Below are 16,833 nucleotides of genomic sequence, written 5' to 3'. Positions count from 1 at the left end.
TTGATAAATGCCTGCCTCCTCCACTAAATTATAAGCTCCTTAGAGGCTAAGATCATGTCCAGTTTTGCTCCACATTGTATCCCCAACATCAAGAGCACTGCACCTGTTACACAGAAGCTCAATAAATATTTATTGAAAAAATGAGGAAATGGTCTCATTTTCACACAGAAACTTAGACCTAACAGCTCATTGTCTTTTATGTCAATTTCCCAAGGCCTTCTTCACTTCACCCAATCACTTGCCATATCTACCTTCTTAATGTTTCTCTTACCAGTACCTTTCTTTTCATTCTTGCTTTTGATAATTATTTCAACAAATATTTATAGGGTACTTTCTGGATGCCAGTCACTGTCTTCAGCATTGAGGATACAGTTGTAAAGAAACAGAAAAAAACCCAAGCTTTGTGGAACTTAAATTCCAGGATGCCATGGAGGGAGGGTGTGAGGGAGGGGCAACAATTAAAAAGCAAGATGGGGCTTCCCTGGTGGCGCACTCGTTGAGAGTCCGCCTGCCGATACAGGGGACACGGGTTCGTGCCCCGGTTCGGGAAGATCCCACATGCTGAGGAGCGGCTGGGACCGTGAGCCACGGCCACTGAGCCTGCGTGTCCGGAGCCTGTGCTCTGCAACGGGAGAGGCCACAACAGTGAGAGGCCCGCGTACGGCAAAAAAAAAAAAAGAAGCAAGATGAAAATGAAAAAATATAGCATGTTACTGATAAGTATTAGAGATAAAGAAAAAAAGCAAGGAAAGGGGATATCAAACATTGTGGGATGGTAGTTGAAATTTTAAATAGGGTGGCCAGGGATGATATCTCTAAAAAGGTGTCATTTGAATGAAGACCAGAAGTGAGGGAGCCAGTCATGTGGATATCTGAGGGATGACTATTCCAGGTTTTCTGACTTAACAGATGTGCTATCTACTTTCACCTAGAAACTCCAGTTTGCTTAGATTAGCTTTATTGGAAAATTTAGTAGTGATGAACTTGCTCTAAGTGAGCATACTAAGAAATGAGCACCAGCAGAAAAGATTAAAAATGCACCCAGAAATATATAGCCATGTAGGGATTTAGGGAAGGAAGAAATTAAGGCACTTAGAAAATCACTGTTACATAGAACAAAAAAGAACGGATATTCAAAATTACAACCTTAAGTCAATTTTAAAAAGTTTAATTTAGATGTGTAGACTCTAAGGTAAGTAAGGTTATACTTTGGAAAGATTTATAAGACTTTTTACCCAAAAACCAATATAAAACAAAAGTAATGAACAAAAACATTTATAGAACTTAAAGTAGTAACTGGAATATGCAATCATCCTAATTTACAATCAAACATAAGTGTTAAAAATGTTTTTCTCATTTAACTAGTTAATTCTTGGTCTCCCATAATCAGGAAGTAAAAAGTATCAGAGACCTGCAATACTGTGGTTAACATCCTAAACTGACATAATGAGCTAGAGAGTAATGCTGTAATGAATCTTATTTAAAATGCAAATTAATATCTTGCTTTTCATATCATAATGTAAATGAATATCTGCCTTTTTATATCATAAAATTCTCTACTTTGTAGACATAATTATATATTATAAACTTAGAGTTTGCTCTCTCTCAGCAAAATGAGCATCCATAAAATGGATTACCTTTGACCTATCATTTACTATTAGTTCTGTTAACAATATTAATAGTTTAGTTACTTATCCTGCCATTCAGGCTGCCTTTCCCTTACCTCCTTCAGGAAACTCTAAGCTATTTTTGGTGGGTGCCAGATCATATTCTTTGTTTCTTCAAAAATGAAAGAAAAATTTGTACCCTGTGGTAGACTGAATGTCCGTATCCACCCAAAGTTCATATGCTGAAATCTTAACCCCCAAAGATGATGGTATTAGGAAGGGGGGCCTTTATGAGGTACCTAAATCATGAGGATGGAGTCCTCACGAATGAGATTAGTGCCTTATAAAAGAGGCTCCACCATATGAAGACACAGCAAGAAGACACTTGCTATGAAACAGGAAGAGGGCTTTCACAAGAACATCTGGCACAATGATCCTGGACTTACAACTATAGACTGTGAAAAATAAATTTCTGTTGTTTATAAACTACCACCTACTTGGTGGTATTTCCTTATAGCAGCCCAAATGGACTAAGACATACCCAGTGGATGGTCAGTAAATACTTATTAAGTTAGCCATGAACAAAGAATATTTTGATTTATATGGTTACATCTTCAGAATGATAAAACTCATTCATTAATCATTTATAAAAAAACAATTACTTTTTGAATTTTTTTCCATGTGTAATTATAAAACCAAATCTGTCAAGTCAGTTACCTTGAATGTAATAAAAAAATTCAGACCAGAACAAACTGAAAACAAAAAAATTACAAAAAATGTCAGTTGTAGTTGGATACTTGTTTACCTTTATCCTCTATCCTTCAGCATAATCGAATCAGAATTATGTCAATCCATAAATAGATTTGACAGGAAATGGAGAATTTGACACAAACACCACTTCTCACCCTGGGCTTTCAGAAAGTATAGTCACATTAAGAAGAACTGACTCAATATCCCTAATATAAGTTTCTCAAAGAATTTCTAACACTTACTTCCAATAAATTCTGAAATAAAATATTTTATTTTGTATGTTATTAACCATGCATTTAAGCTAATGGCTCTTCAGGGGAAAACAATAACTTTAGAAAAATCTCAGCAGTTTCTATAATGAACAAGATGTCACAAAAATATTAAACCAAGAAAACAGTATAAAACATTTCTCTCTCATAGTTGTCTATGTCTCGCTTAGAAATATGTGAAATATCTCACTTTGTATTTAAGCTCTAAAGTAGTCCTTTGCAAGAAAAGTTGGCTTCATGTTCATTCATTAAGGTAGTTTGCTGCTTTGATCATTTTAAATTAGAGCAAAATCAAGCCTTTCTATTCAAAAATGTTGGTTTCACATGTATTACTCAAAGAAGAAATCATCTTGGTGACAATATTCCATACTAGTGGAAAAGTTAGTCTTCATAAGACCATTTTGAAGATCATTTCTAAAGTGGGAGGAAGGATGAATGACTGAATTTGCTTTAATTATTTCATGATTTCTGCTATAAAGGAAGGTAAAATCAAAACCACAGAGAAGAGACATAAGGTAGCGTGGAGGCTGGAAAAAGAAGGGAAAACATATAGAGAAGATAGAAATTCATGAAGTTTGTCTCCCTTTTTAGTACTAACACTGTTTCCTTAAAACATCCTCTTACAGTTTCCTTCCCTTGACAGCACCCTTTCCCTCTATCTCCATCTCTAAGCCTCAGTCACTTGATGGCTCTAGTCAATTTATGCTATACCTTTCTTTGAGTTAATTTCTTTTGCATTTCGAAAAGAAAAAAATATACAACAAAAGAAAGAATTGGCTTTTTTCTGGAAATGTAATTATAAATACAGAAAAATACTGTATAGCACACAGAGCAAATGAATATGACAAGGATAAAATATATCCTTAAAATTATTACACAATGCAATATAACATCTCATACATTAAAGACTCAAGCAAACCGGGCTTCCCGGGTGGCGCAGTGGTTGAAAGTCCGCCTGCCGATGCAGGGGATACGGGTTCGTGCCCCGGTCCGGGAGGATCCCGCATGCCGCAGAGAGGCTGGGTCCGTGAGCCATGGCCGCTGAGCCTGCGCGTCCGGAGCCTGTGCTCCGCAACGGGAAAAGCCACAACAGTGAGAGGCCAGCGTACCGCAAAAAAAAAAAAAAAAAGACTCAAGCAAACCAAGTGAGAAGTTTATAGGGAACAAGAAAAATTAAGTAGCCATAAAAACGCATATAAATACGTTCTGAAACAACATTCATCAAAGTAAATAAAATCTTTAAATGCACATTACCTTCTGATAAATAATATTTGTTTCACCCAAAGGAGACAAAAACTAGCACCCACAAAAAAAGAAAGAGCAAGAGAGTTCACAGATTATAACAAGATGAGTCACCATAAAGCTTTGCAACTTCGTTTATTATAAAATAACATTTTAAGTATTCTACTTACAGCTAAGTAGTTTGTTATATGAAGAGAAGGTAGTGGAAGAAGAGTAACATAAAATGTTCTTAGAGCTCACAAGGTCAAGGTACACTTCCTACCACTTTTAACAAAAATAATATGGGACCTAGAAAAAAAACCACTGGACCTAGCCTCTTGCAGTAACTATGATTAAACTATTGATCAGGGACTAGTGCTGACCTAAATAGACAGTAACCAGTACTCAGAATGACTCATGCAAATGTGCTTTGTGAACAGAAAAACCTCACCTGTTTCTCCTTTTTCTTTCTCTGAGCTTCCCTTACAGAATGGACCTTTGTTTTCTTCCTGCTCAAATAAATTTTAAAGTTCAGTACTTATGTCTGACATTTAGAAATGGAAGATCACTTTCGTAACCATGGAACCACATATATTTGGGGATTATCGCTGAACTAAAAACTGTAATTTCTAATTACCTTTTAAGTTAAATTTAAAAGAAAAAAAGAATCTTAAATTCTCATATTTGAATAGCAAACATATAGGAGAGATTCATCTTCTGGGGTACAAAAAAGACCAAATTATAAGAAGATAATTTAAAGACATTGGATAGGCAAAAGAATCAATTAAGTTATTGGTCTTATTTATCCAATGTCCTTTATAATCTGCTTCTAAATTCTAATGAAGATAATTATATACAGGGATAAAAATGCATTAAGCCACTGATAGAAAAGCAAGAATATTCTCATGGATACTAAACTTACTAGAAAGGGTAGATATACATTCAAGAAGTACACTGCAATTATTAAAGATTTCAATATGAAAACTAATATAATTATACATATTTATTTAAATAAATGTGCATAAAAATAAATAAATGTAAAATAACTATTTTAAATAGTACCACATCTTTAAGGGAAAATAAGCATGAACAAGTTATTCTCCTTTTAGTTATAAACAATGTATATACTTCTAAAACTCTAAAGAACTGTTAAAGAAACTAACATTTTGAGCATGATTGAGTAGCTCATTTACCTAAAGACCTTATTTCTTTATATATGCCAAATAAAATTTGAAAAACTAACCCAAAAACTCATTTTTGCATCAATTTTTCACATTTCTGATAACATGAACGAACATTTTATAAATAGCATTAAATATATACATTCCCATTAGAGAAAATATGCTAAATTTATCATTGGGATCCATACTCCCATATGCCCCACCCTAAAACTCTAAGAGGAATTCTTTTCTTTTTTTTTTTTTAAGAGGAATTTCTATATTTGATACTTTGAGTAAGATGGGTTTAACTAATACACATTAGAGCTGATAAACTGTAGTTTTTACAACAAAAAATGAGTGATAAAAAATTATAATTAAATGATCAGATATAAGAATTCAATATTTAATTGTCTAATTGTTTTGTGTTTATTACTGTTGACTCCCTGAAAGATTTTAAATACCTTAACAACAGTATGTAAAATGTTCATCACATCACCAGGTAGTGCAGGCTACATATAAATGCTACTAATAGCTGAAATATCAGATAACATATTAAATAAATATGGTACTAATAAAATATTGCATATAATAAACACAAAGCTAATCATGAGATCCAATACTAATGGGATTTTAAAATATATATTAAAGACATATTTTAGAAGTATACATAGAAGAAATCTGCAAGAAATACAGAATCTGCAACAGTAAAATAAAAAAGCAACAATATTTATTTTACTTTAATGTTGACATATAATTATAAAACAATCATCTATTTCTAGAAGCCATAATTTAATATAAAAAGAAGTGTTTTCTCAAAACAGTAACTTGCTCTTTTTTAAAACAAATTTTTATTATGCTAAAATACACATAACTTAAACCCACCATCTTAAGCATTTTTAAGTGTATTTTTCAGTGGTAGGTATTAAATACATTCATAATGTTGTGCAACCATGCCTATCATCCATTTACATAACTCATTTTATCTTTTCTATTAAACAGTAACACCCCATTCCCCTCCCTCACAGCCCTTGGCAGCCACCATTCTACTTTCTGCCTATGAGTCTGACTACACTAAATGCCTCATGTAAGTGCAATCATATAGTATGTGTCTTTTTATGACTGGCTTATTCACTTAGCAAAATGTCTTCATAGTTCATCCATGCTGTAGCATACTGCAGGATTCCCTTCCTTTTTAAGGCTGAATAATACCCTGTTTTATGTACAGGCCACATTTTTCTTCTTTCTTCACCCATCAATGAACATTTAGGTTAATTCCATGCTCGAGGTATTGTGAATAATGCTGCTATGAACATGGGTGTGCAAATACTGCTTCAAGACCTGTCTTTCAATTCTTTTGAGTATATACCCCGAAGTGGAATTGCTGGATCATATGGTAATATTCTATTTTAAATTTTTTGAGGAACTGCCATACTGCTTTTCACAGCATCTGTATCATTCTGCATTCCCACCAGCAGTGCGCAAGAGTTCCAATTTCTCCACATCCTCACCAACACTTGTTTTCTGATTTTTTTGACAGTAGGCATTCTAATGGGTGTGGGGTGGTATCCCATTATAGTTTTGATTTGTATTTCCCTAATGATTAGTGATTTTGAGCATCAATTTCATGTGCTTATTGGCCATTTGTATATCTTCTTTGGAGAAATATCTGTTCAAGTTCTTTGCCCATTTTTGAATCAGATTGTTTGTTTTGTGTTGTTGAGTTTTAAAAGTTCTCTATATATTCTGGATATTGAATCCTTATCAGATATATGATTTGCAAATATTTTCTCCCATTCTGTGAGTCACCTTTTTAACTCTGTGAATAGTGTCTTTTCATGCACAAATTTTTAAAATTTTCATGAAGTACAATTTATCTATTTTTGTCTTTTGCTATCTGTCCTTTGGTGTTATATGCAAGAAATCACTGCTAAATCCAATGTTGTAAAGTTTTTGTTCTATGTCTTCTTCTAAGTGTGTTACAGTTTTAGGTGTTGTATTTAGGTCTTTGATCCATTTAGAGTAAATTTTTTATGTAGTATTAGATAAGAGCCCAACTTCATTGTTCTCTCTGTAGATATCCAGTTTTCCCAGCACCATTTGTTAAAAAGACCGTCCTTTCCCCGTTGAATGATCTTGTCACCCTTGTCAAAAATCATTTGACCATATATGTGAGGGTTTATTTCTGGGTTTTCTTTTCTATTCCATTGGTTTGTATGTCTGATTTTACGCCAGTACCACACTCTTGATTACTGTACTTCTGTAGTAAGTTTTGAAATTAGGAAGCATGATTCCACCAGGTTTGTTCTTTTTCAAGATTGTTTTGACTATTCAGGGTCCCTTTAGATTCCAAATGAATTTTAGGATGGATTTTGCTATTTCTACAAAAAACATCGTTGGGATTTTGGAACAAATTTCATTGAATCTGTAGACTGCTTTGGGTAATATTGACCTTTTAACAATATTAAGTACTCAAATCCATGAACACAGGATGCGTTTATCTTTTTTATGTCTTCTTTAATTTCTTTTAGAAATGTCTTGTGGATTTCATTGTACAAGTCTTTCAACTCCTTGCTTAAGTTTATTCCTAAGCATTTTATTCTTTTCAATGCTATTGTAAATGGAACTATATCATAATTTTCTTTTCAGATTGTTGATTGTTCATGTATAGTGATTTTTGTGTGCTGCCTTTGTATCCTGCTACTTTACTGAATTTATTTATAAGTTCTTCAGGTTTTGTTTTGGTTTGGGTTTGTGTATGGGATCTATAGGGTTTTCTACATATAAGATCATATCATCTGCACAGATAATATTACTTCTTCCTTTCCAATATGGATGCCTTTTTCTTCTTTTTCTTGACTAACTGCTCCAGTTAGAACTTCTAGTAGTATGTTGAACAGAATTGGTGAAAGTGGGCATCACTGCCTTGTTCCTGATCTTAGGGAAAACACTTTCAGTCTTTCACAGAGTATGATATTTACTGTGGGTTTTTCCATGTAAGGCTTTTATTAGGTTGAGGTAGTTTCCTTCTATTCTAGTTTGTTGAGTGTTTTTATCATGAAAAGGTGTTAAATTTTGTAAAACGTTTTTTCTGCACTGATTAAGATGATTACATTTTTTTTCCCTTCATTTTGTTGATGTGGCATATTACACCGATCGATTTTTGTATGTTGAACCATCCTTGCATTCCAGGAATAAATCCTACTTGGTCATGCTGTATAATTCTATCAGTGTGATGCTGAATTCTGTTTGCTAGTATTTATTGAGGATTTTTGTGTCAGTGTTTATAAGGGATATTGGTTTGTAGTTTTCTTTTCTTGTAGTGTCTTTGTCCGGCTTTGGTATCAAGAAAATGCTGGCCGCATAGGATGAGTTAGAAAGTATCTCCTCCTCTTCAGTTTTTTAGAAAAGTCTGAGAAGGGTTAATATTAATTCTTCTTTGAATGTTTAGTAGAATTCACCAGTGAAGCCATCAGGTCTGGGGCTTTCCTTTGTCAAGAGATTTTTTGATTACTGATTCAATCCCCTTACTAGTTATAGGTCTATTCAGATTTTCTATTTCTTCATGATTTAGTCTTGGTAGCTTCTGTGGTTTCTAGGAATTTATCCAATTAATCTAGGTTATCCAATTTGTTGGCATACAACTGTTCATAGTACTCTTATATAATCCTTTCTATTTTTGTAGAACTGGTGGTTATGTCCCCATTTTCAGTTTAGTAATTTGAGTCTTCTCTCTTTTTCTCTTAGACCTTCCAGCTAAGATTGTCAACTTTGTTGGTCCCTTCAATTTGGTTCCACTGATTTTCTTCATTGTTTTTCTTTGGGTTTCATTATTTTTCTTTTCCTAGTTGCTTAATTTGTAAAGCTAGGTTGCTGATTTGAGAACTTTCTTGTTTTTTTTAATCTAAGCATTTATAGTTATAAATTTCTCCCTTAGCACTTCTTTTACTGTGTGCCTTCAGTTCTGGTATATTGTGTTTTTGTTTTCATTCATCTCTAAGTATTTTCTAATTTCCCTTGTGATTTCTTTGATCCATTGGTTGTTTAAGAGTGGGTTGTTTAATTTCCACAAATTCATGAATTTTCCAGATTTTGTTCTGTTATTGATTTCTAACTTCATCCCATTGCTACTGGAGAAGATACTTTAAATGATATCTGTCTTTTAAAATCTATGAGACTGAATTTATAGCTTAACATATGGTTTATCCTGGAAAATATCCCATGTGCACTTGAGACGTGTATGCTGTTGATGTTGGGTAGAGTGTTCTGTAAATGTTAGATCTAGTTGGTTTATTGTGTTAAGTCCTCTATTTCCTTATTTATATTCTGTCTGCTTGTTCTATAGACTATTGTGAGTAGGGCATTGAAGTCTCTAACTATTATTGTAGCACTGTCTCTTTCTCCCTTCAATTCTGTCAGTTTTTGCTTCATTTATTTTGATGGTCTGACATTCGGTGCATAAATATTTATAATTGCTTTATCTTATTGCTGTACTGAACCTTTAATTAATATTTTTTTACTAAAATGGCCTTTTTGATTTAATTAAAATTCTCTTAGAATTTTAATTAATCTCAGTTTTCCTGAGATTCCAGGAAAACTGTTTACAAAACAGTTACATTTTTATTATTTATTTACCTGTGTGAATCCAAATTGTGCAAAAAAAAAAAAGACACTGATGTTGATTTCAAAGTTTTTGCACCCAACAAAATGTCTCACTGTTACATAATGCATAATGGACTTGATAACAAGTAAATTACATAAACAAATTCATACTATACAATACCATTTTTAACCTGTTTTATATTTGGGATGGATTGTTTATTAGAGAGAGAAAAAAAGAATACCACTGTTAAAAAGTAGATGAGAACAGTATTCTATGGCTACACCATGGTACCTTCCAGGAGAAACATAAAATATAAGTCTTAACGAGGGAATGTCAAACTAAGGGAAAAATTTACAGACTGTACTAATTTTCAGAATTGTCAGGCAAAAATTTTTGCCATTATATAATCTACAGATATCTAATGGCAACAACCATGAGGGTCCTATCCAGTGTTATTCACACTAGCTAGAGGGAGCCAACTGTACATATTTCTTCCTAATGCTACATTCAGTGACACCAGATTAGTAGCTTGAAATGTGCATGGTAGGAATTTGTATTTAATGGGAATCTGCAAACAAAATAAATCAAGGTTTTTGGTTTTTTTTTTAAATCCGTACCCCACCCTGATCCACACACCAGGTGTTACATATTTACCAGTACAACACTGGAAATATCACATTCCTGAAGGTATTTTGATACATAGGTCACTTAACTAGCTACACAATGCTTTAAAACAGAAACATTTTTCAAATAAACAATGGTAGAAAGAAGTGTAAAATAAAAATTTGCTTCCAAGAAAGCTATATGTTAAAAAATAAAGGAGAGGACACTGCATCTTGACACAGTCCATTCTATCTGAAATTTAATAGTTCTTTCTTTAGGAAAATAATGCATCTCCCTACATGTGCTATAGTACAGGTCCTGTCTCATATAAAAGTTCCTAACTTTTTCAATAATTTGAGGTTAAACAAAATAAACTCCTCCTTTCTGTTATCGATCAGCCTTTAATATTTAAAGACAGTAAACCTATAGTCCCAGGATTTTCTCTTTGATGTTCACTCTCTGTTTAAAGATTATAAAGGATTTAAAGTAAAACAAGTGAAATCCTGCAATTGATGTTAAGAAAAATCCATTATATAGAGCATAGGGCGTTTTTTAGAAAGAAAATTATCATATCTTGTACCACGACAGCTTTGGTAAATCAAGTAATGATGAAATTAATGTTAAATGTTAGATTATCAAAATAGATTAAATACTTATTTTGAATATTTAGAAACCCAACCTTATAACCTTAGCCTGACATTTATCATAATCTATTTTGCATCAGTTAGGTACCAACTCATTTTCTCAGTCCTCATATCTGTTCCTTCCCCAGATTTCTCCAGTTACTTCATCAGACTGGGCCTGCCACACTGAGGCTGGAATCATATAAGTCTTGAGCCTGAGAAGCTACCATAGTACCCGAGGGACATTCCTTTTATCTGTGCCTCACATCTGTCCTCCAGTTTACTCTGACTTTTATTCATTCCCTTAAAAATCATTACAAAGCCACCATGTTACAGTCCTTATGCTAGGCCCTGAAGATATAATGATACAATGGTAGACAAGATAAAGATGTCCATGACTTTCATGGAGGGCAGTCTGCTAGGAGAGATGTCCACTGAATAAATAATCTCATTAAAAAATTATAATTATAAATTATTATAAGTGCTATGAAAGAAAAGTATATAACTCCATGAATGTATTAATCAGGAGACCGCCCTCCTCTGTAGGCTCCAGAAAAGCTTCCCTGAGAAAGTGAAATTTAACTCAAGACGTGAAGAATGGTTCAGGCAAAAGAAACAGTACTTTTTCAGTTCCAAACATGTTGGTTCCACCTTTGCTGGAACTTTTATTTCCACCTTTGCTGCCTCCTGGCATTTTTCTCCTGAATTTTATTGTATCTAGCTACCAATGCTGACTTTCCTAACCCCCATAATAGTATCAGATAATGTTTATTGAGCTCATACTACTCAGAATATATCATTCTAAGCGATTTACATAAATGAACTCATTTAACCCTTACAATGACCATATGAGATAGGTTGTATTTCTTCATTTTACAGATGAGAAATCTGAGGCAGAGGCATGATAAGTTACTTATATGAAATTACACATCTACTGGTACTAGTCCTTGCATGACCATCACGTCCCTCATAACTTATCACTCCTATAGAAACTCTAAGGCACCAAGCTACATTAGCAATACTACTGGGCAAAGAATACCAAGACTCCTATATCCTTCAAACTGCTATCATTTTCAACTAGACAGGATCATGCATATTTTCTCCAGCTTTCAGAAATAAGGAATAAAAAATTGACCAAGGTAGCCTACACTAAAACATCCTCAGGAGCAAGAAAAATGTCTTTAGAACAAGTAATACTTTCTTACAAAAATTATTCACCGAGACTATGAAATAATGAAAATGGGGCAAGGAGAAGAATTATAATTTATTTAATTCCTTCTGTACCTCCCAAGGAAGAGGAAGAGGAATTTTATTCTTTTAATTCAAACTCATAAATATTTTGCATGTATTTGCAAAACTAAGTTAATGTGTAGTGAATTGGCTATGATGCAGAAGAAATTACCACAATCAATTATTTTCTTTAAGTAAGCATCTTTTAAATATTAAAGAAAAGGAAATAATTATCAAATGACCGAGGCCTCACTCAAAACTATATTTAAAGTTCCTGTTATGATCAAAGTTTCATTTGTAAATTTATCATTGAAGGTGATGTGAAAAACAGTAATTAAGTAGGTGATTGATACAGGTGAATGTATGACTCATAGTTTGCAAAGGAAAATGATTTTGGAGAAAAGGCTCAGGAAGAAAAGCAGCAAATAATGGGTTCTGGAAGAAATGAAGACCTTTCCTGTCCAAGGACTGTCAGTAGTTCTTTATTACTTGAAGATTAAGGGAATAGTGAATAAAGCTGTCTGCCAGACAGCAGAAATGGTAAGAAATAACATTGTCTCTATAAGTGTACCTCACATTAAATTTCTCATAAATAACATTCATAAAATTAAACTTTCTATAAAAAGTCACTAGAAAACCCAACTCAAATCAGAACAATGGAAATGTCAAAATAAACCAACATTACAATTGTCACGAACTTGAACAGAATGAAACAGCAGGGTAGGTCAAGTTGTAGAATCGGCTAATTTTATCCCACTTGGTTTTTAAAAAAAAAGGCAGATCCAGTACTGAATTAGGAGGAGACTTAGCCAGGTTTGTTTTTGTTTGGTTGTTTTTCTACTTCATGGGTTATTGCAAAATAAACATTTGGTTTTTGCTACTAGGGTTCAGCAAATTTATACAATGAATTTGGTTTCTGGTTCCAGAGATCAAATTCAAGCCATCAAATCCAGTTTCACATTTTTACTAACTGCCCCTCCCCTCTCATATATATCTCAAATATATATATTTATACATACATTTTAAAACTTACATTTTGGTATGAGTTTTAATTACTATCCTTGCCTTATGAATCTTTAAAGGAAATGAAGAGAATTTCATTTTGATGAAGTCATACTTAACAGGAAGTTTTATCCAATTTAATTTTTTAACTTACATTTTCATGTATATTTTGGAGTCTCTACTATGTGACAGCATTTAGCCAGATACTTTAAACACATAATCTCATTTAAGAATACTGGGTTTGGGGCTTCCCTGGTGGCGCAGTGGTTGAGAGTCCGCCTGCCGATGCAGGGGACACGGGTTCGTGCCCCGGTCCAGGAAGATCCCACATGCAGCGGAGTGGCTAGGCCCGTGAGCCATGGCCGCTGAGTCTGTGCGTCCGGAGCCTGTGCTCCACAACGGGAGAGGCCACAACAGTGAGAGGCCCGCGTACCACAAAAAAAAAAAAAAAAAGAATACTGGGTTTATTTCATTATATATATACTGCCTGAGGACAAGGTAAACAGAATATTTTTTATGATAAAGCAACCTAAGTCCTATCACTGATGGCTTTTTAAGAGCTGTGTGTATGTGTTCACACACACATGCGTACTAGACAATGGGTTCAAACCTACACAGCCTTGTTATAGAATCTTTGCTCTTAACTACTAAGCCACTATATGTTGGGAAAAGAAACAAAGAATGGCTTTTAAAATGAATATAACTGATTTAGGTAATAATAGTAGCTTCTAGAATAAGAGATCATAGTTTGGAAGTCAGCATGCTAATTACTATCAGCATAAAGTTATAAACAGACATTTAATGAAAATTTACAATGATAAAGATTTCTTTTCCTTTGGTAAATGTGATTAATTTTCAGAAAGACTAGTTTTTTCTTTTTGGATATTGTATCACCTAACATTTTTGTGAACTTTTTATAGATTTTAAAGATTTTCATACCTAAGACCTTATACAATCCTGTTAGCAACACTATAAATAAGGCAAGTATGATGGATAGTTTTATATGTCAACTTGGCTGAGCCATAGTGCCCAGATATTTGGTCATACATTACTCTGGATGTTTCTGTGAAGGTATTTTTAGATAAGAATTAACATTTAAATTGCTGGACTGACTAAAGCAGATTACCCTCCATATAATGGGTGGGTCTCATCTAATCACTAGAAAGCCTTAATAGAACAAACACTGACCTCCCTGGCACAAGGAGGAATTCTGCCAGCCAACTGCCTTTGGACTCAACCTGGAAATCTTACCTGGGTCTCCAGCCTACCAGCCTACTGTGCAGATTCTGAATTTACCAACCCTCTATAATCATGTGAGTTAAGTCCTTAAAATCAATCAAACAATCTCTCTTTCTCTCTCTCTTTATACACACATACACCATACACCCCACCACCACACACACACACGCAGACACACACACATATTCTGTTGGTCCTATATCTCTGGAGAGCTCTCAGTAAGACAGAAAGGTAGCTGAACACTAAGCCTAAGAAAACAGGGGACAGGAATTCAGATTTTTATCTTTGTCTCCAGTCATTCCTAAAAAGATACGAAAATTCTCAAGAAGCTATACTAGAATTCAGTTTTCATACCGTAACCACATAGCTGGAATAATGTTCTTTTCCTTTTAAAACTGTTATTTGACAAAACTAATCAACTCTGGAAAACAGCTTAGCAGATTCTCAAAAAGTTAGGCAAAAAGTTACCATATGACCCAGTAATTCCACTCCTAGATACATGCCCAAGAGAACTGAATACATGTCCACACAAAAACTTGTACATGATGTTCATAGCAGCATTACTCAGAGTAGTCCAAATGTGGAAACATAAATCTCATCAATTGATGAATGGATAAAAAAAATAAAAGTCGTATCCATACAACGGAATGATTCAGGAATAAAAAGAAATGAAGTACCGACAAACGCTAAAATGTGGATAAATACTGAAAACATGCTAAGTAAAAGAAGGCAGGTGGAAAAGACCACATATTGTATGAATTCATTGATATGAAATGTCCAGATTAGACAAATCCATATAGACAAAAAATAGATTAGTGGTTGTCAGGGGCAAGAAGGGGGTCAATGGGGAGTGAATGCTAATGGGTATGGGGTTTCCTACTGAGATGATAAAAATGTTCTTGCATTAGACAGTGGTGATAATTGCATAAGCTCGTGAATATACTAAAAAACACTGAATTGTACACCTTAAAACTGTGAATATTAAGTGAATCATATCTCAGTTAAAAAGTGTTAGAAAATATAAAACTAACCAACTTACCTGCCTTTTTTGTGGTGCCAAACAACGAACAACTTCATCCACCATCACTGGAATATGTAATTTAGTCATCACTTCAGAATCTCTGCCTTGTAACTCCTGAGCTCCAGTTTGATCTGTTTGCTCCTGGGCTTCATATTCATTATATCTTTCTGCTGTAGCATGTATTTTTTTTGGCCAGACACCCAAATTAAATATGCCAGATTCCAACCAGCACGAAAGAAATTTTTTATAGATTCTACAAAAATATGGGTATTGAAGCATTCTGTAGATCAACAAATCTAGAAAAAAAATTTAAATATCATGATTGTTGGCTTTTTTCAAAAGAATGTTATAATACTTGGGGGAAAGCAAATTAGTATGAAATATTTAACACAGGAAAAATATGTAAAACTCATCATCTCAGACAAGTGAAGGTAACTACCCTCCTTATACAAAGCGAGGAACCCAAGAGAACCCCAGAAACTATCTGAAAATACAATTTTTAATGTGGGCCTGATAAGCTCTGAGACCATTAATGTTTTAACCATCAGAGATGTGAATATTGATTAATCAGTCATCGCTTTTCTGAAAGGGATTAAAAACATTATTTTATTTTAGGTTCACATGGTCTTTTATTTCAAGGTCTTCTAATTGTTTTTCTCATAATGCTAAATCTTCATTTTCAATTTAACTTTGTTTGAAAAATTGTCCCTGAAAAAAGACTATGCATGTACAACCAAATCTTACAGATTTGTCATGGATATGCTCTGACGAAATCATCTCACCATGGCTTATATCAGTGAAATACATATCATTTTAAACTATAACTTTATAAACACTCCACTGAACACACTTTGGCACTTTATATCATTTTAATTATCTGCTCCCTGCCCCATGCCCCCCAAAAAGCAAGTAAATAACTGATACATTCCTTCGCTTTCTCTTACTTGCTCCATTTTATTCTGTAATCTGTAGTTCTTTAAAATGGAGAGGAAAAAAGTAATTTATGAAATGTATTAACAGAATACCTTTTGAAAACATTACGTTCTTTACCCATTTGGATGCAAGCAACATTTTTGATATTATTAAAGTAAATAACAATTTAACACTACTCTTTTCCTTCCTCATGGATTATGAGTTATTTAAAAGTAAGAACCACACCTTTACATCCACGAAATCAGATGCACACTAGGCACTTAATACGTGTTTTCTGGAAAAAATAAAAATATAAAAGAATGGATGGATAAATTCCAGATTCTATAGAATTAACCTTGCTTTAGAAAATTTTACTTGTCTCACTGACCCTACCAAAAACCACATTCTCAAAATATTTAAGAAACATAAATCTTGATTAAATATGCCTTCCCTTCCTTTTGCATTAGAAAATGAAGAATAATGTTGAAAAGTCAATCACATGTAATGACTGGAAAATAAATAAAAATACATATTTGATATTATATCAATATAATATCAGTAAGATGTAACCTTGAGGATACCAAAGACGTAATTCA

General features: G+C 33.6%; 1 protein-coding gene across 1 annotated transcript in view; it reads right to left on the bottom strand.

Moving 5' to 3' along the window:
* METTL15 (methyltransferase 15, mitochondrial 12S rRNA N4-cytidine) overlaps window positions 1-16,833 on the bottom strand; it is a 201,272-nt gene that overhangs the window by 182,126 nt on the left and 2,313 nt on the right. Inside the window, exons 2-3 of the mRNA XM_082844944.1 lie at window positions 16,484-16,532; window positions 15,344-15,621 (exon numbers count right to left, since the gene is read on the bottom strand). Of these exons, the coding sequence (XP_082701070.1) occupies window positions 15,344-15,604 (261 nt within the window). The 5' untranslated portion in view covers window positions 15,605-15,621; window positions 16,484-16,532. The remainder of the gene's footprint in view (window positions 1-15,343; window positions 15,622-16,483; window positions 16,533-16,833) is intronic.

Source organism: Leucopleurus acutus, assembly GCF_964270905.1.
Source record: "Leucopleurus acutus genome assembly, chromosome: 8".
Taxonomy (NCBI): domain Eukaryota; kingdom Metazoa; phylum Chordata; class Mammalia; order Artiodactyla; family Delphinidae; genus Leucopleurus; species Leucopleurus acutus.
This window is presented reverse-complemented; position numbering and strand designations above follow the sequence as displayed.